Source organism: Bubalus bubalis, chromosome 2, assembly GCF_019923935.1.
Source record: "Bubalus bubalis isolate 160015118507 breed Murrah chromosome 2, NDDB_SH_1, whole genome shotgun sequence".
NCBI classification, from domain to species: Eukaryota; Metazoa; Chordata; class Mammalia; order Artiodactyla; family Bovidae; genus Bubalus; species Bubalus bubalis.
The window spans coordinates 86643771-86669380 of NC_059158.1; the positions used below are offsets into that span (position 1 = coordinate 86643771).

General features: G+C 37.3%; 1 protein-coding gene across 9 annotated transcripts in view; it reads right to left on the reverse strand.

The window, feature by feature from the left end:
- The window catches only part of SLC4A10 (solute carrier family 4 member 10), a 344973-nt gene that overhangs the window by 86162 nt on the left and 233201 nt on the right, over window positions 1–25610 (reverse strand). For all 9 annotated transcript variants that reach the window (XM_025275927.2, XM_006074289.3, XM_044934690.1 and 6 more), the window contains 4 exons: window positions 19157–19257; window positions 16028–16202; window positions 15324–15457; window positions 14678–14923 (listed from right to left, as the gene is read on the reverse strand). In XM_025275927.2, coding sequence (XP_025131712.1) covers window positions 14678–14923; window positions 15324–15457; window positions 16028–16202; window positions 19157–19257 — 656 coding nt within the window. The remainder of the gene's footprint in view (window positions 1–14677; window positions 14924–15323; window positions 15458–16027; window positions 16203–19156; window positions 19258–25610) is intronic.

Here is a 25610-nt window from a genome sequence, read left to right on the forward strand (position 1 = left end):
CAAATATTGCCCCCAAAAATGTTAACAACAGGTATCTACTATATTTTTCTGCCTAAATTCTCATTTTTTAAATAAAGGTAAAAATAAATCTTTTCAAGGTCAGTTCTGGGGCCTCCAACCTTGTGAAGAAGAGATATTTTTTATATTCTTGATGCTTTCAAATCTCTGGGGATGGTTTTGAGAGTAAAATATACTGAAGGCAGTGAGGGGAAGGACAAAATTCTACCTACCTTCACTTCCCAATGGGGAATCCCAGCTAACTAAGTTTGTGCGAGTGAGGAAGCAGCAAGCACCTTGGAAAGCCACTCGACCTGCCAGCTAAAAAACATCAAGGTCCTCCTGACAGATGGTGTCCAGTCCTGACAGATGGTGTCCAATCCTTTGGTCAGGGATCTCGAACTCAGAGCCATGTGAACATGTGCCTGGTTTTGAAACTGGTGTATGCTCCCTAAAGACATCTTATTAGAACCAGTTCAATTCAGTTCAGTTCAGTCGCTCAGTCGTGTCTAACTCTTTGTGACCCCATCAGCAGCACACCAGGCCTCCCTGTCCATCACTAACTCCCGAAGTCCACCCAAACCCATGTCCATTGAGTCGGTGATGCCATCCAACCATCTCATCTTCTGTTATCCCCTTCTCCTCCTGCCCTCAATCTTTCCCAGCATCAAGGTCTTTTCCAATGAGTCGACTCTTCGCGTGAGGTGGCCAAAGTATTGGAGTTTCAGCTTCAACATCAGTCCTTCCAATGAACACCCAGGACTGATCTCCTTTAGGATGGACTGGTTGGATCTCCTTGCAGTCCAAAGGACTCTCAAGAGTCTTCTCCAACACCACAGTTCAAAAGCATCTATTCTTTGGCTCACAGAAAGTATTTAAACTGCTACAGAGATAAAAATAATTATTTTAAATATCTGCATAGGTATATGTATATATAGGCTGCCCTGGAAGCTCAGACTGCAAAGAATCTGCCTGCACGTAGGAAACCCAGGTTGGATCCCTGGGTCAGGAAGATCCCTTGGAGAAGGGTATGGCAACCAACTCCTGTATTCGTGCCTGGAGAATTCTATGGACAGAGGAGCCTAGTGGGCTGTAGCCATAGAGTCGAGAAGAGTTGGACATGACTGAGTGATGGAACAGCAGCAGCTCCTTTAAGTTATTCCCCCCAAAACACCATGCAGCCCAGCCTTCATATCATGACAACCACATCACTATCACCTCCCTTGTCCAACTTCCAGATTCCTATTTCCTCACAGCCTCATGTAAATCTGGCCACCAGGCTGGTATCACTTCATTCACTTTGCTTGCTGTGTGCACCATTCTCTTTGGGCCATGGTCTCTTGTTTTTCAATGTGCTGGTACTGTGTTAGTGAGGTCAATGGCTTAAAGTGTTACTCTATTCCTGGGAGTACATTTATATTACAAGAGTGACTTTCTGACAGTGTTGCAGGGGGAAAGTGAATTCTGACTCCTTGTTGAAAACTGTTTTTTTGACTTGCTTTTATCATTATAATCATACTCCAAGGCTGTGCCTGGAGGACCCTGTCTCTCTGCTTGACTGTAAACTAAAGTACCTTTGTTCAGTTCATGGAGAGATAGTTTGTCCTTGCACACCTGTGAACAGAAGAGATTAACACACCTTTTCTCGGCTTTCCTGGTGGCTCAAATGGTAAAGAATCTGCCTGTAATGCAGGAAAGCTGGGTTCAATCCTGGGTTGGGAAGATCGCCTGGAGAAGGGAAAGGCTACCCACTCCAGCGCTCTGGCCTGGAGAATTCCATGGGGTTGCAAAGAGCCGGACACAACTGAGTGACTTTTACTTTCACTTTGCTGAAGGCTCACCATTCCTTTGGAGATGTTTTGCAAGACTGAAGACCCTTTCACTTTACTTCCCCACTGCATTTCCCTCTCTATTCTGCCCTTTGACTTTAGTTCCTCATCGCTTCTTTCCCTCTAATCTATAAAAGAACCTGGCATCCAGGTCCCAATAAGATGATTATTTTGAGGTGCTAGCCTGTCATCTTCTTGGTCTACTGGCTCCCCAATTAAAGTCTCTTCCTTGCCTCAACACCTCCTCTCTCGGAGTCAATGGCCTATCGCACAGCGGGCAGAGTGAATGTGGACTTGGTAACAAAAGTATTAAGAAATTTGGGATACAAATGTCAAGCTCATAGGGGAGACATTTTTGGGAGGGATTCAGCTCTATAAGTGAATGTTAGTCACCTATGCCTCCTTGCAGGACTTTCTCTGCTTAATAATATTCCTCTTCCAGAAATCAAATCCAAGGAGAAAAGGTATGTTTTTTAACCTAAAAGATTTATACATCACAGATATCAAGTAAATCATCATTGATCTTTCCTGAGTCCACACCTCTAATATTTGAAATCTCTGCAGATACTTCTCAGAGGCTTCACATTTATATAGGAAATTTGATAAAGATCTCTGTACCAACCCTTGAAGGCTTAAAGAGAGCTTTGGCTTAGATTTTATGTTTTTAAAATGTCAAAAGCAGATATTCTAAATAAATAAGATAAAATGAGGGAGAAAAAAATCCCACTTTCTTTTTTTTCACCTATATTGATGAACTTAGTCCAAATAATTTTTTATCCAAACCTACAAAAAAGAAAACAAAAAAGAACTAGAGAAAGCAATGTGAGGAGAGAGAATATGAGTTTAGAATAAGACCTTCTGTTAAGTACATATTATTAAGTACTAAAATAAAATTTAGTGCCTCTGTCCTTAAGATGGAAATATTAATGCAAAAAAAATTCTTTAGGTACATAAGAGAGCCTGGTGTCTATGACACTGGACTGATTCTTCAGCCAGAGTTCCTATATCATTCAAATCCAAGCACTTAACTGCGTGACCTTAGACAAATTACCTAATCTCTCTATGTTTTAGTTTTCTTAAAGTTGGAATAGTGATATCAATCTACTTCACAGGGTTATTATGAGGGTAAAATGAGTTAATATAGGTAAAAGCATCCAGAACAGGGTCTGGCGTAAGGAAATACTGATTAGGTGTTAGATATCATCATTGTTGTGGTGGTTATTACAATTACGCTACCACCAGCTCGTAGATTAGAAATTCAATGATCCAAAGGCAAAAGAATGGGCAGTATTGGCACTTTTCCTACATGTTTTTAAAACGCCAGCATAAAATGCCATCATTGGTGTTGGACTGTTTAGCTTAAAACATATTCTTCACCAAACACAACCCCTACTATCCTTTACTACCCAAGGAAAAGTATGCGCTCTAAACCACCATAACTATATATATAAATGGCTATGGAATGATTAGATAAACATTATAATTAATGCCTTCATCCAGAAATCTCTGCTTTCGTTACAAGGCTAATGAAGGTGATCAGTCTTCCTTACACAAGAAGGGCCTACGGGTGCCTTCTAGAAACATAATTTGGTAGAACTCCCTTCAACATTATTACCAGTTTTAGTCCCTGAGTTGCAGATGCTCTGCTTTGCCTTTGTAAATTATTAGTACCATCCTGTGTGCACTGAACAGTAATGTTTGTGGTTCTTTCTTTTTTTACAAGTCTCTTTATTTATTAAATTGCCTTAAGAGTGCTGTATGACAAGTTAGGTATTAATACAAAAATCATAGAATTATGATATATCTGTAGAAGTCAAACCTGTTTGTATGTCTATTCATTTTTATTTTTCAAAAAGTATTATAAATTTCAAAAAAACAAAAGCCACATTATAGAATATTTATAAAATAAAAAATGAAAAAGAAATCTCTCAGAACCCACCAGTAACTAATTCTTTGATATATTTCTTGAGTAATCCTTCTTATTTATATTTTCAACATATTTATGAGCATATGTTTCTAATCTCTTTGATATAGAACTATAATGTAAGTACTTTGTATTAATATTTGCTCATTACTCTTCATAACCACAATTTTTAATGGTTGTGATACAGTTCATTCGTTCTTCTATTACTAAACCTTTAATCTGTTTTCCATTAGGATAACTATGTAAATAATAGTCTCTTTTGAGTACATCTATTTCCATGTTTCAGATTTTATTCTTAGAAGAGATTCTGTAAGTACTTAACACTTCTCCCTCTCTAATAAATTATTTAAACTTATAGCTATATCATATTATGCAGGAAACAGCTTTTCAAAATATGTAAAATAACTCTGCCAAACACCATCACTACTAGCTAAAACTAAAAACATACTTTCTCCATGAAATTCTTCTTAAACTTTTTCTCATCTGAATTTTATCTCCATTCCTATAGCTAGTTTCTCCTTGGCCCCCAGACACAAATAACTTTGGAAGTATTTCTCACTCTCATGGCATTTTGTACCTTTATGTGATAGCACTTATGTCAAGTACAATTAGTAATTATTTGTGTGATATTTAATGCTTATGTCTTTCAGTAGATAATATGTTACACTGTTGCAGAGACTCACCTATGTTGCTACTTTTACACCCAAGTGTCTGGCACATAGCATGTGTCTTGTTTGTTGATTCAATGATTTAACAGTTTAAAATTATTTTGTACAGTGTTATGCTAAGTAGTACGGGGAATATATAGTAATATATCACAGTTATTGCCTTTAAAGAATTATAATAAAAATTAACCTTTACTATTATTTTTATTTTAATACATCATAGAAAAAAGTTCATGGGCTATAAAACCAAATTGACCTACAAAACAAAAAGGCAACCTACTGACTGGGAAAGATATTTGCAAATTATATGACTCATAAAGGGTTAATATCCAAACTATATAAACAGCTCATACAACTCAATATCCTTGACTCGTTTCTGATCTTAATGGGAAAACTTCTAGTTTCTTACCATTAAATATGACATTAGCTGTGTTTTCCATAGATATTCTTTAACATTTTGAGGAAGTTCACCTCTATTCCCAGTTTACTGAGAATTTTATCACGAATGGGTGTTGGATTCTGTCAAATGCTTTTACTGTATTTATTGATATGATCATGTGATTTTTTTCATCCATAGTCTGTTGATGGGATGCCTTACATTACTTGATTTTAGATGTTGAACCAGGATTGCACATCTGAGATAAATTCCACTTGGTTGTCATGTATAATTTTTAAATACATCAGTGGATTTGATTTGCTAAAATTTTGTTAAGAATTTTTTGTATCTATGCTCATGAGAGAAATTGGCCTATAATTTCTTTTTTAAAAAATAATGTATTTGTCTGGTTTTGGTATTAGTCTAAGACTAGCCTTATAGAACAAGTTAGGGAGTATTTTCTTTGCCTCTATACTCTGAAAGTGATTATAGAGAATTAGTATAATTTCATACTTAAATGTTTGGTATAACTCAACAATGAACTCATCTGGATCTGTGCTCTCTTTTTTGTAAGCTTATTAATTATTGATCCAATTTCTTTAGTAGATATAGGCCTATTCAGATTTTATCTATTTATTCTTGTGTGAATTTTAGCATATTGTGTCTTTCAAGGATCGGTCCATTTCATCTACGGTAGCAAATTTGTTCATGGTACTATTTTATTATCCACGGGACCTTTAGTGATGTTCCCTCTTTCATTTCTGATATTAGCAATTTGTATCCTTTCTTTTTTTCTCTTAATTAGTGTGGCTATAGGCTATAAATTTTATTGATCTTCTCAAAAACAAATTTTAGATCATTAATTTTCTCTATTGATTCCGTTTTTGAGTTCATTGATTTCTTTAATTTTTTTATCATTTCTTTTCTTTTGCTTACTTTATCATTAATTTTCCTTCTTTTTTTAGTTTCCTAATGTTGAAGCTCAGATCATTGATTTTAGATATTCTTTTCTAAAAAACATGAATTTATTGCTATAAATTTCCATGTGAAAGTGAAAGCGAAAGTGAAGTCATTCAGTCGTGTCCAACTCTTTGCGACCCCATGGACTGTAGCCTAACAGGTTCCTCTGTTCATGGGCCAAAATTTCCTTGTAAGCACTGCTTTTACAGCATCCCACAACTTCTTATAGCTGTGTTTTCATTTTTGTTTAATTCAAAGTGATTACCTTTAATATCGCCAGTATAGTTCAGTACACTGATTAACAAGCTAGTACTTTCACCAGTGAACATCCATTTCTGTCATTCAGCAAAGTCTTAGTATTGATTGAGATGTGGATACCAGATGGGTTTATAGTAACCTTTCCTGGAGTTTAGACTTTCCGTTTTAATATTAGCTAACCACTTCTGGAGTTTAAACTCCTGATCAAAATATTACCTGTACATGGTTGTAACTTAATCTGATACATACATACACATGCTACCTCAGGGTCTGGGCTGAGTTTTAACGTAAATTAAATACATCATTATATATATCCAGGATATGGAAGCAACCTAAAAGTCCATCAACAAAGGAATGGATAAAGATGTGGTACATATATACAATGGAATATTACTCAGGCATAGAAAGGAAGGAAGTAATGCCATTTGCAGCAACATGGATGGACCTAGTTGTTGTCATACTGAGTGAAGTAAGTCACACAGAGAAAGACAAATATCATATGATATCACTTATACGTGGAATCTTTTAAAAAAGGCTATAAATGAACTTATTTACAAAACAGGAATAGAGTTACAGACGTAGAAAACAAACTTATGGTTCCCAGAGGGTAAGTGGGGGGGAGGGGGGTAAATTGGAACATTAAGATTGACACATACATACACACAGTACTATATATAAATAGATAATCAATAAGAACCTACTGTATACCACAGGGAACTCTACTCAATATTCTATAATGGCCTCTATGGGAAAAGAATTTAAAAACATGGATATATGTATATGTATAAGATTCACTTTGCTGTATACTTGAAACTAACACAACACTGTAACTTAACTATACGCCAGTAAAAAATTTTTTAAAAAACATTGTAATATTCCACTTTAAATATTTCAGATTATATCCTTAAATGTAGGTCAATTCAGGAAGAGAAATGGGGTCAGTACTTCAAAGCCTGTGAACTCTCTGATAATGGTCATCATATCTCCACAAAGTGAAATACTCTGTATTTGATATGTAGTCACATAACTTTTGGCCATTCAATGCATCTTAAAGAAGAAACCATCAATTCCTGCTTAGTGCTCTCACTCTAATATGGGATGCTCATTTAAATTTCTGCCCTTTCATAGCTACTTGATAAGAAAGTATAAAAATAATTCTATTTAAGCTCTGTATATCTGTAGTTACAGAGAAGAAAAATAATAGCTAAAGGTGAATCTGAGAAGTAACATTGTTGAAAAACATTTGAGAAAGTCTTACTGATTTCTACCAACTTCCCTGGCTTTCTGGAGGCAAAAAGTTAAAAGGACAGTCTCATACACAAAAGACTCATAATCCATTGGGAACAGTGAGGATAACACAAGTAAATATTAAATGTATACTTATCATGAAGATTAGAATTTTGTTCAAAAGCAAGACAGGAAACCAAGGACAGCAAGTGTTTAGATTAAGAATCAAGAATTAGATGGGCTATCAGAAGTTTAGCTGTTGAATATAAATTAAAAGATGCTTACTCCTTGGAAAGAAAGTTATGACCAACCTAGACAGCATATTGAAAAGCAGAGACATTACTTTGTCAACAAAGGTCCGTCTAGTCAAGGCTATGGTTTTTCCAGGAGTCATGTATGGATGTGACAGTTGGACTATAAAGAAAGCTGAGCACAGAAGAATTGATGCTTTTGAACTGTGGTGTTGGAGAAGACTCTTGAGAGTCCCTTGGACTGCAAGGAAATCCAACCAGTCCATCGTAAAGGAGATCAGTCCTGCGTGTTCATTGAAAGGACTGAAGTTGAAGCTGAAACTCCAATACTTTGGCCACTTGATGTCAAGAACTGACTCACTGGAAAAGACCCTGATGCTGGGAAAGATTGAAGGCGGGAGGAGAAGGGGACCACAGAGGATGAGATGGCTGGATGGCATCACCAACTCAATGGACATGAGTTTGGGTAAACTCTGGGAATTGGTGATGGACAGGGAGGCCTGGTGTGCTGTGGTTCATGGGGTCACAAAGAGTCAGACATGACTGAGTGACTGAACTGAACTGACTGATTCATTTATTGAGTACCTGCTATCACGTTTATTTGATTCTGAAATGTCATATAATTCAGTTTCTTAATATCAGCTTTTTTAAGGGGGAAAAAAACTCTAAATTCTATGCTAAATGTGTTAATTGGTTATAAGATACATTTTCAAAAAATTTAAAAATGTAAACATACATGTTCATTCTATATGTGCTAAGTGCTATATGTGCTAAACACGGTGGGTACAAAGATGTGCTAACTAGTCATGGACCTAAATTAGGGAGGTTAATCTATTGGAGTTACACATGCATCACACAAACACATAAAATATTAGTCTGCTAATATATTGGATACTAGAATAATAGATCCTCTTCTTTGTGTTGACCCAACCAACTGCAAAGATGAATACGTCTCTAGTCTTTCTTTAGCTAGCTATCGTGAGAGCTTTAGCTTACTACTATATTGAAGAAATATTTCATCTTACATAAGCAGAATGATTTATTCTATTTTGCCATTTGTTAAAATCACAACAACCTAGAGAAAGTTATTTCCACAAAATGATTACTTATTGATAACGAAATATTCACCTTGATCATCTGGGGTAATTGGTATATTCTTGAAACTAAATTATCTTGACACTTGTTCTTGGCAAAAGAGGAAAGCTTATTGCTTCAAAGATAGGGTTATATATTACCACATTATAAGGTTAGAATGACAGAGGAGCTAAGAAACTCTTTTTAAAAAATTAAAGACATTTTGTTATTTGGTTGGTATAACTATGAATTTAAAGATATCTGAATGTAGGAAGCCCAAGTATAAACAATATCTGAAATGTAGGTTGCTAAATATAAAACCTCTTTTTCAATATCTCACGCTTAAACAAAATATGTGGCAGCACAAGCATATCAAGCTTACAAAGAGTGCAATCTCAGATATTCTGCATCCTAGCTATGACACTTTCTAATAATTTTTCTCATAAAAACTGTGAAAGCATGAGGCCAGTAATATCAGTACAAAACCTTAGGTGAGCATGAGTTTAACTATGCCTACACACTTCAATCACTCAGTCGTGCCCAACTCTTTGTGACCCCATGGAGTGCAGCATGCCAGGCCTCCCTGTCCATCATCAACTCCCGGAGCTTACTCAAACTCATGTCTATTGAGTCAGTGATGCCATCCAACCACCTCATAACTGTGGTCCCCTTCTCCTCCTGCCTTCAATCTTTCCCAGCATCAGAGTCTTTTCAAATGAGTCAGTTCTTCGCCTCAGGCGGCCACAGGATTGGAGTTTCAGCTTCAGCATCAGTCCTTCCAATGAACACCCAGCACTGATCTCCTTTATGACGGACTGGTTGGGGATCCTTGCAGTCCAAGGGACTCTCAAGAGTCTTGTCCAACACCACAGTTCAAAAGCATCAATTCTTCAGCACTCAGCTTTCTTTATGGTCCAACTCTCACATCCATACATGACTACTGGAAAAATCATAGCTTTGACTAGATGGACCTTTGTTGGCAAAGTAATGTCTCTGCTTTTTAATATGCTGTCTAGGTTGGTCATAACTTTTCTTCCAAGGAGCAAGTGTCTTTTAATTTCATAGCCGCAGTCACCATCTGCAGTGATTTTGGAGCCCCCCAAAATAATGTCTGCCACTGTTTCCACTGTTTCCCCTTCTATTTGCCATGAAGTGATGGGACCAGATGCCATGATCTTAGTTTTCTCAATGTTGAGTTTTAAGCTTACATTTTCACTCTCCTCTTTCACTTTCATCAAGGCTCTTTAGTTCTTCTTCACTTTCTGCCATAAGGGTGGTGTCATCTGCATATCTGAGGTTATTGATATTTCTCCTGGCAATCTTGATTCTAGCTTGTGCTTCATCCAGCCTAGCGTTTCTCATGATGTGCTCTGCAAATAAGTTAAATAAGCAAGGTAACAATATACAGCCTTGATGTACTCCTTTTCCTATTTGGAACCAGTCTGTTGTTTCATGTCCAATTCTAACTGTTGCTTCCTGACCTGCAAACAGGCTTCTCAAGAGGCAGATCAGGTGGTCGGTATTCCCATCTCTTTCAGAATTTTCCACAGTTTGTGGTGATTCACAGTCAAAGGTTTTAGCATAGTCAAAAACGCAGAAATAGATGTTTTTCTGGAACTCTCTTATTTTTTCAATGATCCAACAGATGTTGGCAATTTGGTCTCTGGTTCCTCTGCCTTTTCTAAAACCAGCTTGAACATCTGGAATTTCACAGTTCACATATTGTTGAAGCCTGGCTTGGAGAATTTTGAGCATTACTTTGCTAGCGTGTAAGATGAGTGCAATTGTGCAGTAGTTTGAGCATTCTTTGGCATTGCTTTTCTGGGGACTGGAATGAAAACTGACCTTTTCCAGTGCTGTGGCCACTGCTAAGTTTTCGAAATTTGCAGAAATATTGAGTGCGGCACTTTCACAACATCATCTTTTAAGATTTGAAATAGCTCAACTGGAATTCCATCACCTCCACTAGCTTTGTTCATAGTGATGCTTCCTAAGGCCCACTTGATTTCACATTCCAGGATGTCTGGCTCTAGGTGAGTTTTCACACCATGGTGTTTATCTGGGTTGTGAAGATCTTTTTTGTATAGTTCTTCTGTGTATTCTTGCCACCTCTTCTTAATATCATCTGCTTCTGTTAGGTCTGTACCATTTCTGTCCTTTATTGAGTCCATCTTCACATGAAATGTTCCCTTGGTATCTCTAATTTTCTTAAAGAGATCTCTAGTCTTTCCCATTCTATTGTTTTTCTCTATTTCTTTGTACTGATGACTGAGGAAGGCTCTCCTTGCTATTCTTGCTACACAAGAGAAGACTCTACATATGGACATCACCAAATGATCAACGCCGAAATCAGGTTGATTATATTCTTTGCAGCCAAAGGTGGAGAAGCTCTATACAGTCAGCAAAAACAAGACCAGGAGTTGACAGTAGATCATGAACTCCTTATTGTCAAATTCAGACTTAAATTGAAGAAAGTAAGGAAAACCACTGGAGAAGGCCACGGCAACCCACTCCAGTACTCTTGCCTGGAAAATCCCATGGACGGAGGAGCCTGGTAGGCTGCAGTCCACGGGGTCGCGAAGAGTCGGACACGACTGAGCGACTTCCGTTTCACTTTCATGCATTGGAGAAGGCAGTGGCAACCCACTCCAGTGTTCTTGCCTGGAGAATCCCAGGGACGGCGGAGCCTGGTGGTCTGCCGTCTATGGGGTGCACAGTCGGACACGACTGAAGTGACTTAGCAGCAGGGAAAACCACTAGACCACTCAGGTATGACCTAAATCAAATCCCTTATGATTATATAGTAGAAGTGAGAAATAGCTTTAAGGGACTAGATCTGATAGAGTGCCTGATGAACTATGGACGGAGGTTTGTGACATTGTACAGGAGACAGGGATCAAGACCATCCCCAAGAAAAAGAAATGCAAAAAAGCAAAATGGCTGTCTGAGGAGGCCTTACAAATAGCTGTGAAAAGAAAAGAAGTGAAAAGCAAAGGAGAAAAGGAAAGATAACGATGCTTAAAGATTTATTAGTGTGAAAAGTTCCCAGCAACAAGAACAAGACAGCCACTAAAAGTGTCATGTGGAGTTCATGAAATAGTAAATGTTTTGTGCAGAAGTGTGAGGTTATATAATACATTAGAGTAGCCACTATAGTCAGCAATAACTTTCATTTAATGCACATGACTAAAAGTGCAATGATAAATACAAGCATTATATGCATAGCAAAAAAGATTTGTTTTACTACTCCAAAGAGTAAGTAACGGCAGTACCTAAGCAAATTCATGTATACAGTGTGAGTGGTTCTAGAAATTAGGGAATCATGGTATAAAAGCTGAAGACAATGCAGTAAGGGTATGTGGTCAGCACCACATTTCTCAGGGAGACTTTTATTCTACGTGTTTTTCTTTTACCCGTTTCAGGGTCAAGCACCACTAAAACCTCACTATCAGGATGAACCAGTCTTTCCATCGCTTCTACCTCCTAACGTGGGTTGGGGAGGACAGCCGGGCAACGGAACACAGTGATTAGCACACCATTCCTGCTCAGTCTTCAAACTGTTAGCTTTCAGACAAGCACACTGTGATAAACCATAACTGTAACTTAAACCTGTGGGCATCTTTCTTTAAAACATGGAGATGGAAAAGGAGAGGACCTGTGCCACTCTTCTCTTGATTGCCATGATAGGAAGGAATCATGGACAAATACAGCTATGTTTATGCTGAAAATATCCTCTGATCATTTGTCTTAACCCACAATTCAACTTGATCTCATCACATTTTGACTTCTGGAAGGCTACAATCCATGTTTATCTGCGCTCTCTGCATGATCTTTAATCTCTCTTTCCCTCATCTCTCTGTTTTCATTTTCAAACACATGTAGCTCTTTTTCTATCACAAGTTACCATTCTCATGATCTCATTGCCTTCTCCAGAGGCACTTTTTTCATTTTTTGGACACCAAAATGGCCTATGCAATGCTTTTTCCATTTCTTTACCACCTCCTCCCTTCTGAATTTTTTGCCAACAGGCTTATAGTCCTGCTCCCCTCCTCACCCAATACCTTTCCTTAAAACTAACAATGATCTCTTTTCCTTATTCTGTTTGATCTCTATAGCACTGTCTTCTCTAAAAATTTCTTGATACAGTCTTGACCCTTGCCTTCTATAGTCTGAAATTACTCATTGTTTTCTGCCTTTCTGATGACTCTTTCTTGTTTTTTATCTATTGGTTGCATTTTTTCATTCTTCTTCCCTCAAGCTGTGACCATTATTCAGAGTTCAGTCCTTGCTTGTCTGTTTTTTTTTCCTTTCTAGACCAGGGGATTTTAAATTGTGTTCCTTGATCTAAAATACCTTAGAATCTGCCACTGAGAACCCAGGGAATGAATGAAAGTGTGGACAACTGGTGCCTTCCCACTACTTCAAACAGAATAGCTCTGATTTTATCTGTTTATTTGTTCCATATTGTTTATTTTGGAGAGCTTCACTAATTTACTGAAAACTACATCAGGATCATAAAGCCTTAGTCTAATTTCTTGTTTTACCACTATCTATATAACTTTGGAAAAATATTTCAAAGCGTTAATAAATTTCTATATCCAAGCTTGTGTCCTTCCCTCCACCTAAACTACTCTCCAGCTCTACTCCCCAGTACCTTTTTAATTCCTACTAATTTTCTAGTTTTCTGTCACTTCCTCCAGGAAGTCTTCTCTGAATCTGAGATCTGGGTTAGGTGTTCTGACATGGTACCATAGCATTCTGAACCAATCCTTTAACACAGTACTTATTTGGTTGTCTGTTGGTCTATATTTCCTACTAAACTGGAAACTCATTGAGAGCAGACTATTCATGATTTACCCAGCTTAGGGCATGTAGTAGGTTTGAAATCCCAAACAGAGGTAATTTTATATCCAGCAAAGATACCCAAATTTGGTGACACTGCTCTCTTTTCAACTAAACATAAATGAAAAGCCATGTATCAATGTTATCTCTCATTGTGATCACACTGCTCTCCCCATCTGCCTGCTTTCTGAATGTCCCTGACACCTCCTTCATCTACTTTTGAATCCTGTTCACAACATCCTCACCATTTACTTTTATTGGGGAAGTTATTTTATATTCCACTGATTTTTTTTTTTGGTCCTAAAACAGAGATGCACTGTTAAAGATATCTGCAATGACCAAGAAAACATCAAAATACTAATTCATCTTGTTTTCAACTCTGTATCATTATATCATTCTTAACAGGATTATAACATTGCACTATTTTGGCCTAATATTAACAATATCAACTTCTAATAATAAACAAAGATGAAAAATCTTCAAAGGAAGATTTTGAGGGCATATCTGAGCAGTTTATAAGAAAAGTATTGGTAGCTGATATAGAGATTATAACTGCCTGGTAAAGAACGTATTGCTTTAAATATTTGCTGTTTAAAATGTATATATAATAACAACAAAAAATCCTAAAATTAAATCAAAGAAGAGTAATATAATGTTCACATATACTCTGTTAATATGGCCTTAGAGAAATTCCATCTTTAATCCTAAACTGTAACATCACCCTCAGCAACCATATTAGGGTACTTTCATCATAAATGTCATAGGTTCCAAGAGCAAAATTACATTTCAATTCAGTGCTATTTTATTTAAGAGTTTATCATATTTTCAAACACCAAGCTAATACAATTTAGACCCAATGAGTATCTTTTACCTCACTGCTTTAAATCTGGAATCTTAGCTTTTTACTACTATGGTTCTTTAGATTGTATTAAATGGAAAAGGTCCTAAGAAAGACCAAAATCAAAAATATTTTGCAATAAAGCAATCTCTGTATAGCAAAATTGATCATGGTTCATTATCTGCTTAACAGAGAATGCTTGACAAATAGAACTTCAAAAAGATATTATTATTGGAGTTGATGTTATAAAGAAAACTCATGTATCAGATGAGTAGCTGATTAGATGAAATCCTGTACAGCACTGAGAGACCAAGATTTAGGTCATGAATCAATTCAAGGAAGTCGATCTGCTGACTAAGTTTCTCATGTTTCTTATAACAATAGTAATATTTGTATAAAGAAAAGCCCCACAGCCAACAGGGGAAATGGTACTTACGAGTACTGTGTCAGCAGTTCCAAATCATTATGCATGTTGATTGGATATGCTTCGCTGAGTTCAAACAACTTCTCTAGGGCCTCATAAATGAAAATGATGCAAATAAGAGAAGCAAAAGCTTCTTCAGTAAACCGGGTGATATAGCAGACAAGGGAGCTTGCATCAGTGGCCACAAGTATGATACACAGGGTTGCAGTCCAAAGTCCAATACTAGCTCTTAAAGACAGGTATGACAGCCCATATTCTCTAGGAGGAGGGAAAGAACAGGGGAAAGAAGGTCACTGAACAGCTTGTCACCATTTTTAGTAGATGGAAATAAGTCTAACTCAGGAAGCGAAAATAAATAAGCTTCACATCCCTTGAGTATCTAAACTCAAAACTTTGTCTACAGGGAACACCTAAGGGTATAAAACTCAAAGAGGTTTCTCAGTGCTTAGAACTGAATATAATTTTTTATAAATATTACATAAAAAATACATAAATATTTTACTGTTTCTTTATTTCCATGGAGAGACAAAAATGGCAAACTGAATCAAATCAGCAACTTTCACCTCTGCCAGCAGATTTCCAAATGTGATGTTGAGAGAAGCATAAACACAGTAGAGGGATAGACAGGGACTAAGGGCGAAAAGTATATAATACTTACTTGCAAAATTTAAACAAAATCTTTTCAAACACCAAAACTGGTCCTGTACTGCCTAGTATGGTAAGGGGCTGTCCACCAAAGAGAGAATAGGCTATTCCAGTCATGGATGCTCCAAAGAGAGACTCGATTGCACTCTGTGTGGAGATATAAATGATTCCATTGTCTAAGCTGTACAGGCCACCGTTATAACTGGGGAAAAAATATATAAAATACATGGGGTCTATTCTCTGAAGCACCTACCAGCAACCTTGGGCAGGAGGTAGAGTGGGAGAATTAAAAAAGGGGCAGGCCGTCAAAATATGAATGGTAGTAGGCAAGGATACATTATCTCCCTCTTCCTTATCTTACCTTTCTTTCACTTACTGAAAGTTTACATGTATTTACAACAAATGTCTGGCAGAAGCATGGCCTATATAAGTGGGAAATGGGCCTCTTAAGAGGTAAGAACCAATCTAAAGCTAGCCTAAGACTGGGGGCCAGGGATGAGATCAGAACCTTGTGCAACGTAAGAATTATCTGTTCTGAGATAGTCCAGTCCCTGATTCCCAGTTCCACTAGTCAAGAAATTCATATGAAGTTTATCTGCTAGACCATACATCAAATCTCTCCTCATAAAGGAATTCAAAATGAAACGCACACTCATCTAACTATGAATCTTAAATGCGGATTCAAATTCAAAGTTCAGAGAAAAGAATAATACGTACTATTCGACCCTCAGTTGCTTCTCCCAGCAGTCCTCCAAATGTGATGACAGGAGACATACATGCGCAGTAGAGAAACAGAAAAGACGCTAAACACTGCAGGCTGAGAGCGTCTGTGAAGTCACTCCAGAAGTATGGAGCTTTTCTTTTGATATCTAAAATAAGTCCCCCAAAAAGCCTAAGACGGGAGGGGGGAAACACAATAGTGACATACAAAGATAAAAAACACATATGTCAAAATACTCGTTTGCTTTGTCGCCAGGTCATAGTATAGGTTTTCCATCAGCAGAGATGAGACCCGTATTAACCTGCTAGGTTTTACATCATGATCTACAGGAATAGCTTTGTACCACTAAGGCACTTCAATTCCTAGCGAAAAATCATGCCAACAACCTCAAAAACCCTAGGTTCTCTCAGACTAGGTTCTCAGCTGTTCAATAATCAAAATTCAAACAGTGAGATTTAAGGATTACTCTAATCTCTGTTCCATTTTACAAAAACCTAGTCCTAAAATCAGGCCTCTTATCCTCAGTCATTGGCAATATTGGAATTGTTTACATTCCATTTAGTGTAGCAGAAAGTGAAGGAGGGAAGGTAAACTGATTTTTATATAGCCCAATAGTGAACATCAACCTAGAGAGAAAAGGTGTATATAACCATGGCTCCGGCTATCCACTCTGTCAAAAAAATCGCTTGCCAAATAATATTTCATACAGGGACTTAAATGGCCTTATGGACGACAATAATGTTTAGTAGAGAGAGGTAAGTTCCATTCTTGTTTTCATTTTTGGAAAACTAACACAGGGGCCTTATAATAAGCAACCTAGATAAATGTACTTTTGATCCACTGTTGCTAAACATATTCAAATATCTATAATTAACAAGACAATAATGACCTTGCTTGGGGTAAATGCGTGTATTCTAAAAATATCAAAAACACATTAAAAACATGTAAAGGATGATGTTTTGGTAGGAGGAGAGGAGTGGGAGAAGCATTAAATTGTGAAATGTCTAAAATCTGAGGATGAAATTTTTTAATCTATTAGGAATGAGAGCATTAAACAGGTATTCTCATTCTTTGAACATTGACTAACAATATGCAGATTTAACATTTGACTACTAAAAGCTCTTTGTGCTCTTTGGAATAGAGATGTCATACTAAAATGAATAAAGCTATGATTAAGTTCCTACATGGAGGTTAAAAAAAACTGTTATGTTCAACATACTGCAAGTATGCTAAATACACCAGGGTTATGGAAAAATATTAAAGGTTTGTTCTTTATTTTCTTAATAGGAATATAATGTGGCAATCTAAGAATCACTTCAAAAATGATTGTTCTCTTGAGAAGCAAATTCCTATCTGCCTTGAAAAACGTACCTCTTCAGAATAACTCAAATTCTATTATTTTTAATTGCCCTGATATAGACACAATAGTAACATATTAATAGCTATCTTATTATTATTTGAGTAATCGAATCATTACATTTTCCACATCCACCAGAGGGATGTGGACTAGGAGAGGTTGAAAAGGATGAAATTTCAATTGAAAAAAAAAGGGACATTTAAAATTCAGAGAAGTTTGTAAAGAACCTATGAAAACTCACACACATACACAGATACCATCTTAGTTTAGGTTCTCCTACTTGTGTTTAGTAAAATACATGCATAATTTTTATTTGGGGGATCATTTCTGAATGATGTGTTAAATTCTCCAAGTCATAATTCAGAGCAGATTTAATCTACTAGTCTATTTATTCATGTACTTAATTTTTACATCCCACCTAATCCCCAAAAGAATGTGAAGTGGTTATGAATGATCACTTTGTAGTTAATATTCATAGGCTTGATAGCACTTTCTATTAGACTACTGTTTTCTAATTAATTACTTATTAGGCCATACATTAGTCTAAACAGCTGTTATATTACAGTGTAATAAACGTGCTTTTAGCAGCAAAAATCTAAATCCGGAAGTGGGAGGTCATTGCAGAGAACAGTACAAAGCAGCCCAGATGTGCACCAGCAACTCCAGGAGAGCAGATGAGTAATGGATACTTCAAGTCCTGTCAGCAACAGAATCTGTGGAAGAACTCTGGAGAAGCGAAGATACCGGATATTGGTGACCTGGGAGGATTTAGGAAGCAATAAGGAAAAGTGAACTTTGAAAAAAAAAAATCTAAGCTACGTGGCACGTTACACCTGAGAGAGAGGGAAAAAAATAACACCAAAAATAAAAAGACAGCATTTGAAAATTTGGAAGTAAACAGAAGGAGTTACAATGTTTCCAGTAAAGGGAAAGGGAAAAAATTGTCTGAATCATCTCAAATTAGGTACCAGACTGAGGAAGACATTTCCTTAGAGACAAAACATAGAAAAAGGGAAAGAATAGAGGAGAATTAAAATGCACCGAGTTGTCAGGAACTGGAAAGTCAGCTTAGAGGACACAGGGAGAGTGGTACAGGAGATGGCCCTGAGGAGAGGGGAGCACCAAGCCTGCAAAGTTTTTGCAATTGCCTTCGATTATAATGGAGGCTGTGTGCACATATTCCCTGAAGAGAGACCCACCCAAAGGTTTCTGATTTTCTGCTCACACATTTCTTGGAGAGAGACAAGCCGTCAAAAAAAACTTAAAAATCATTTTAAGAAATAAATTGAAGCTTTCATCTCTTCAAAGATGTGTGATTAGAAAAATAAATCATATAGCTCTTTCAGATTACTATCATAAAAATAAAAAATATTATTATATACATCCCACTTGCATGTAATGAGACAGGGTCTATAAGACTGAATTCTTGGTATTTATTTTCGTTTCCATTTTGAACTTGAAGTTTTTAATAGGCTCTTTTGGAAGGGGCAACTGACAGTTTTCTCATTTATTCTAAGAATCTGTGAATGTGTTTTATGCACAGCAATGTGAAAGACTATGTATATAAAATGGAATGGTGTATTCACTGTTCTGGTTTAATAATAATGACAATCATTAATGATGAGATATCAAATTTATTAGCATATTTACCCCCAAAGAGTAGGTATTCAAAGTATAAAAACAAATTAGTCCTCAAAACAGTAATTCCCAACACAAAAGTGATATACCATTTGGTCTTTGAAGTCCCATACAAGGGCTTTTCACTAACCTTCCGGTTCGCTGGAGTTCAGGTCCACTATGTCCTCCATGGGGCTCAGCTTCCCCATGAGCTGCTGTTCCATTTGGTACAGCAGGAATCTTCCTCTTCTCCTGTGGGAAGTTTTTTCGGTTTTTAATTTCAGGTGCTAGTTGTAAACAATAAAAACAATTTTTTTCCCTTGAGGCAATATGCAGAGCAGTTAAGAATCCAGGCTCTGTACTTATTTGCTATACAACCTCTAGAAAGTTATTTAGCCACCTAAAGCCTCAGTTCTCGCCTCCTTTTACTGGTGATAACTCTGACGGCAAAGGGTCTGCCTCCAATGCGGGAGACACAGATTCGATCCCTGGTTAGGGAAGATCCCCTGGAGAAGGAAATGGCAACCCACTCCGGTACTCTTGCCTGGAAAATCCCATGGACGGAGGAGCCTGGTGGGCTACAGTCCAAGGAGGGGGCAAAGAATCAGACACGACTGGGAGACTTCACTTTCACTTTCCATTGAGAGAATGAAATGAGGTAAGGGATACTTACTCTTTCTTTCAACGAATATTTATTGAGTGCCTAGTGTGTGCCATTCATTTTTATGGGATGCTATAGACGCAAAAGTTAGCAAGAAAAAGCATTCTGTTAGTGGAGACAAAATAATCCTATAATGTCAGGGAGAGATAAAGATGATATAGCTAACAGTGTTAGTCGCTCAGTCATGTCTGACTCTGAGTGATCCCATGGGCTACTGTAGCCCACCAGGCTACTCTGTCCATGGAATTCTCCAGGCAAGAAAACTGGAGTGGGTAGCCGTTCCCTTCTCCAGGGGATCTTTCCTACCCAGAGAGGGTAAAGAACTTGCCTGCAATGCAGGAGACCTGGGGTCAATCCTTGGGTCCAGAAGATCCCCTGAAGAAGGGAATAGCTACCCACTCCAGTATTCTTGCCTGGAGAATTCCTTGGATAGGGAAGCCTGGAGGGCTACAATCCATGGGGTCGCAAAGAATCGGACATGACTGAGCAACTAACACTCTCAGTAATACTCTGAGATAGAGATCTGAAAAAATCTAAAACAAGAAGCGGTGAGAGGAGACTGGGATTAGGATAGGTTGAGGTAAGGAGGTGTTAATGGTGGTGTAGGCCTGGTCTAGTTCAGCTGTTCAATGAACATTAACTGTTATCATTAGCTATTTTTAAAGTATGTTTCCCTCTCTGATTCTGGCTCGTATCTTCCTACTCAAGCTTCTTTCTGATACAAAGCAATCAGAAAGACTACTGCAAAAGGAAGCTTTTAATTGAGCCAATGACAAAATACTGAGGTTATGTAAGTGCTGTTTCTCTTCAGATCTATTCCACCCACTTTTGTCAGCGATAGAGAGTTTTAAAAAATCAGAAAATCCTTCCTACTGGTGATCTTAGAGCATAGAGATGTGTTCAAAAATGCTTAAAAGGAAAAAAAAATTTAAGGTGAAATTAAATTTTTTACTTAACTGCCATTCCAAAATTGTGTAAACATATAAACATGTTCTTCATGCTTAGTGTAAACTGAACAAGTGGGAATAATCAAATGATCTTATTACAATGGGATACTTAGATAAAATGGTACAGATTTAAAACATGACAAAAAATATATTTTGAAATGCAAAAAATATAGGAAAGTTCATTGACTGATATTTTATAATTTCCCAGGTATATAAATAGATACAATGAAATTAAATTCAAAGATAAAAGACAGTATGTCTGTCAACAGATGAAGGAACTGCCTTTACATAAGTATCATATGTTAGTAAAGGGCTTTAACAGTGGCCCTTAATACCCTCAGTACCCAATAATCACCTGGGGAAACACTTCTTAACAAGTCTAAGAAGGCAAGTGGTATTATTTGTTCTTCTGGGGAATTATCCCTTACTGCATAAATTAATTCATTGTTTTACAATGGGAAAAAGCTATTTGCCTTATACACTGATAAGGCAAATGATAAACCATGAAAGATAGTCATCATTCTAAAGTACCTATTTCCTCAAGGAGTGCCTTCTTATAGTAGGGAGAAAGGGTTTAGAAAAAATAATTGTGTACTGGTGAATATTCTGAGGGAAATACAGGAAAGTTTTTTTGTTGTTCAGACTTGACTAACAAGGGCCCACTGTACAGCACAGGGAACTATACTCAATATCTATAACAACCTATAATGGAAAATAATGTTTAAAACAATATATATATATATCTACACATACATATGTATATTTGTATGTATATGTACAAAACTGAATCACTGTTATGCACCTGAAACAAACACACTGTAAATCAACTATATTTCAATAAAAATTAAAATAAATAAATTTGTTTCCGAGTTTCTTCTGGTATCTTCAATATGAATTACTGGAAGGAAACACTGAACAGATCTGTTTCTTCCTTTTGGGGATTGAGAGAGGTTTGCTAGATTTAATAAGATCCCCAAGATGTCCATATTTATGTAGCATTATGTACATGCCAGATTCTAGGGACAGTTATGATGTTAAACTTATTTTTCATATCTAGAATTTATAATAATAAAAAAATAAAGAAATAAAAATGATGAAAAAGCAAAAATTTAGAGCATACTTAAGGGATCTGTGAAGTGTGGGGAGGAAGAAATGGAAATGATAAGGAGAGTGGTCAGGCAGGCTGAGAGTGTCATTTGAGAAAAACTTGAGGGAGTCAAGAGAATTAGCCATAAAATAACTGGGGGAACATTCAGGCAAAGAACAGCTAGTGAGTGGGATAGTCTTAAGGCAGGAGTGTGCTGCAGAGATTGAAGAATAAGGAGGCAGAAGGCCAAGGAGAGGAGTGAGCAAGAAAGAAAGACATGGGAGTTGACTTAGAGGCAAAAGGAAGCCAGACTGTGGGGGTTTAGTAGATCATTTTAAATATTTGGCTTTTATTCTCAGTGAAATGAGGAGCTTTTGCAGGATTTTAAGGCAAAGAGAGCATGATCTAACACTCTGGCTTCTGTGTCAAGAACAGATTCCAGGAAACGAGAGTAGAAGCAAGGAGACTGGTTAGGGGGCTATTTCAGTAATCCAGGAGAAAAATGATGGTAGCTTGGAGCAAAAGAACTGATGACATAGGGGATAAACAGGGAATTGGTGGGGTAATCTCTTTGAGTAGGTATAAAGAGATGAGATCTACTGCACAGGTAGAAAACTGACTTTGGATAATTCATCAATAGTAATATAGGAACAGGCAGAGAAGGCAGGTGCAGATGCTGGCAGGTAGATACACATGGTTTGGGGAATCTAAGCAGGTAAGTGGCATGACAGAAAAGCAAGGAAGTTGAGGGTATACCTAGGGGAGTGATTATAATGACTGACATAAAGTTCTAATGAGTATTTTCAGGGGTATCCTTTGAGGTGCTGGCTATTATTCTCTTAACTGAAAGTAAATATTTTTTAAAAATACTGTGATTTACACACTTCTGGAAGAATAAAAACCATGGAGATTATCCCAGAGAGAAAAATATTTGAATGAATATGAATTCAGTACTTAATTTATTTTGATTCATTTTGCTCCACTTCATAAAAGAAAACATACTTTCATAGTATCTATTATTCAATTCCAACATACATTTTAAAAATACTAATGTTGTAAAGAAACACAGAACATATCTAATTCAAACTCATTATATAAAATTGTGTTGTCTAACATGATAGCCACTAACTACAGTTGGCTATTTAAATTTAAATTAATTAAAATTAAAAAATCAGTTCCTCACTTGCATAAGCACATTTCTAGTGCTCAATAGTGGCTTGACTTAATAGATAGCATAGATATAGAACATTTCTATCATTGCAGAAAGTTCTATTGGACACACTGATATATAACATCAGTACAGAGAGGTTACAGCATCTGTTTAAGGTAATAAAAAGAGATAATATCAGAACCCAGGTGCCTTGATTCTTAGTTCAGTGTTCTTTCTACTGTTGTCACTGTTTAGTCTCTAAGTCACATCTGACTCTTTTGCAATCCCATGGACTGTAGCACGCCAGGTTCCTCTGTCCATGAGATTTCCTAGATAAGAATACTACAGTAAGTTACCATTTCTTTCTCCAGGAAACCTTCCTGACCCCAGGGATTGAACGCAAGTCTCTTGTACTGGGAGCTTCCCTCATAAGTCAGTTGGTAGAGAATCTGCCTGCAATGCAGGAGACCTGGGATTGATCCCTGTATTGGGAAGATTCCATGGAGAAAGGAAAGGCTACCCACTCCAGTATTCTGTCCTGGAGAATTCCATGAACTATGCAGCCCACAGGGTCGCAAAGAGTCAGACACTACTGAGCGACTTTCACTTCACTTCACTTCACTCTTGCATTGGCATACTGAGACCACTGCTTCTCAATACCCAGACTCCAACATCCAATAATTAATCCTGGTCTTAAAGTCTCATAAAATTAATTTTAGCTCCCATGTCTCCACTTGTCTCAGAAACATCATTTCTCAAAGGCAAGGTGTTTCCAAAAATGCTTGACTTTAGTTTTAATGTTTGAAAAACAAATTGGTATTAACAAGTGTCTTTCAAACTCTCACATTCAGCATATTAATATTTTTACTGAATTTTCCAAATAATATCAATTAAAGAGATTCTTTCTTACTACTTTAAGAAGCATTACAGTGTCTTTATTAATACTGTTAGTGTGAGGATGTATACAAGTACAAAGTAAGATAATCTAAACCCTTAAAATTACTCTTTAAGCAATTTACTAATTTTAGTAGTACATCAAATGAAATTATGTGATTGCGATTATAGAATCCCAGACTATAGAATCTCCTCTGAGAAAAGGAGAGCAAATAACCTTCAATAATTATGAAATAACTTCAGGATAGAAATGAAGAAATGAGCCATCAGTACAGTTTCCTTCAATTAATAGTGGGTTTGAGATGACTTTTTAAAAGACTCATGGTTAAGTCTTTTACTCAGTCATTTACCCATCTCTGGCTAAGCAGAAAAACATCTATGCTTAGAGCTGGGTCAATTAGGCCATCTGTTACTTCAACTAAGGCAGCAGAGTCAACCACAAATGCAGCTGGACTCTATAGGAACCAGAGCCAAAGGCAAGAGTGAGTAGATGACAACAGGGAGAGCTGTAGGAGGCAGATGCACTAGGAATAGAGATGGCAATACCAGTGGGCTTAAAAAACATTTGGCCACCACCCTCAACAAAGTCGTGCCTGCATAAGAAAATGACCTCAAACAGTATCAATAGTCTTTATTTCTATCTGCATTGTATGCAAGTAAAATGCACATCAGATTTTTATATGGAGGATTTTTACAATTTTCATACCACATGCCCACACAAAGGTAATAACAAACATAAGAATTATGAAGAAAATTCTTGAAATCATAAATCTGGTTAACAACAGTAATAGGGAGTTTTCCATACAAAATGACAATCATGCTTTTGAATTTTCCTAACACCAACTTCAAAGCTATGTATCTGAGTATGGCTGGTCCGTAATGGGGTTTTCTTAAGCATATTTTCCATCCTCATTAAAATTTAAATTTTCCTCCAGTATAGTATGCTTTACTGCTAAGTCACATCAGTCATGTCCGACTTTGTGCAACCCCATAGACGGCAGCCCTCCAGGCTCCCGTCCCTGGGATTCTCCAGGCAAGAATACTGGAGTGGGTTGCCATTTCCTTCTCCAATGCATGAAAGTGAAAAGTGAAAGTGAAGTTGCTCAGTCGTGTCTGACTCTTCGCGATCCCCTGGACTGTAGCCTACCAGGCTCCACCGTCCATGGGATTCTCCAGGCAAGAGTACTGGAGTGGGGTGCCATTGCCTTCTCCGATAGTATGCTTTAAGGTGGGTCTAAAATCTTTTCAGGCATGCGGTACTGTTGTTTAGTAGAGTATCACTGATACACCAAATTTGTGTTGAATACAAAGAAGGAAGATTTTGTGTCAGGGAATTTCACATCCCTGCCTTCTTAGAGGTTAAGTAGGTTCTGGTACCCTGGTTGCTCAGACACTAAAGAATCTGCAAGCAATGCAGGAGACTTAGGTTCAATCCTTGGGTCCGGAAGATCCCCTGGAAAAGGAAATGGCACCCGGCTCTAGTATTCTTGTCTGGGAAATCCCATGGACAGAGGAGCCTGGTGGGCTACAGTCCATGGGGTTACAAAGAGTTGGACACAACTGAGCGACTAACACACACCAAATCAAATGTGGTGGGAAATTTAACTCAATTCTGACACCATCTACCTGGAAGTAGCATCAGATTCCACAGGTCGAGAGTTCAGCCTTGGAAGACTATCCACCCCTCACACCCCATTTCAGATGCCCGTCACAAGCTCAGATTATTGCTGGTGCTCCGAACCCACTGGGGATATATCTGAAGCTCCTGTGAACCCCTTCTCAGGTTGGACTAATTTGCTAGAATGGCTCATAGTGAAGTGAAGTCACTCAGTCGTGTCTGACTCTTTGCGACCCCATGGACCATAG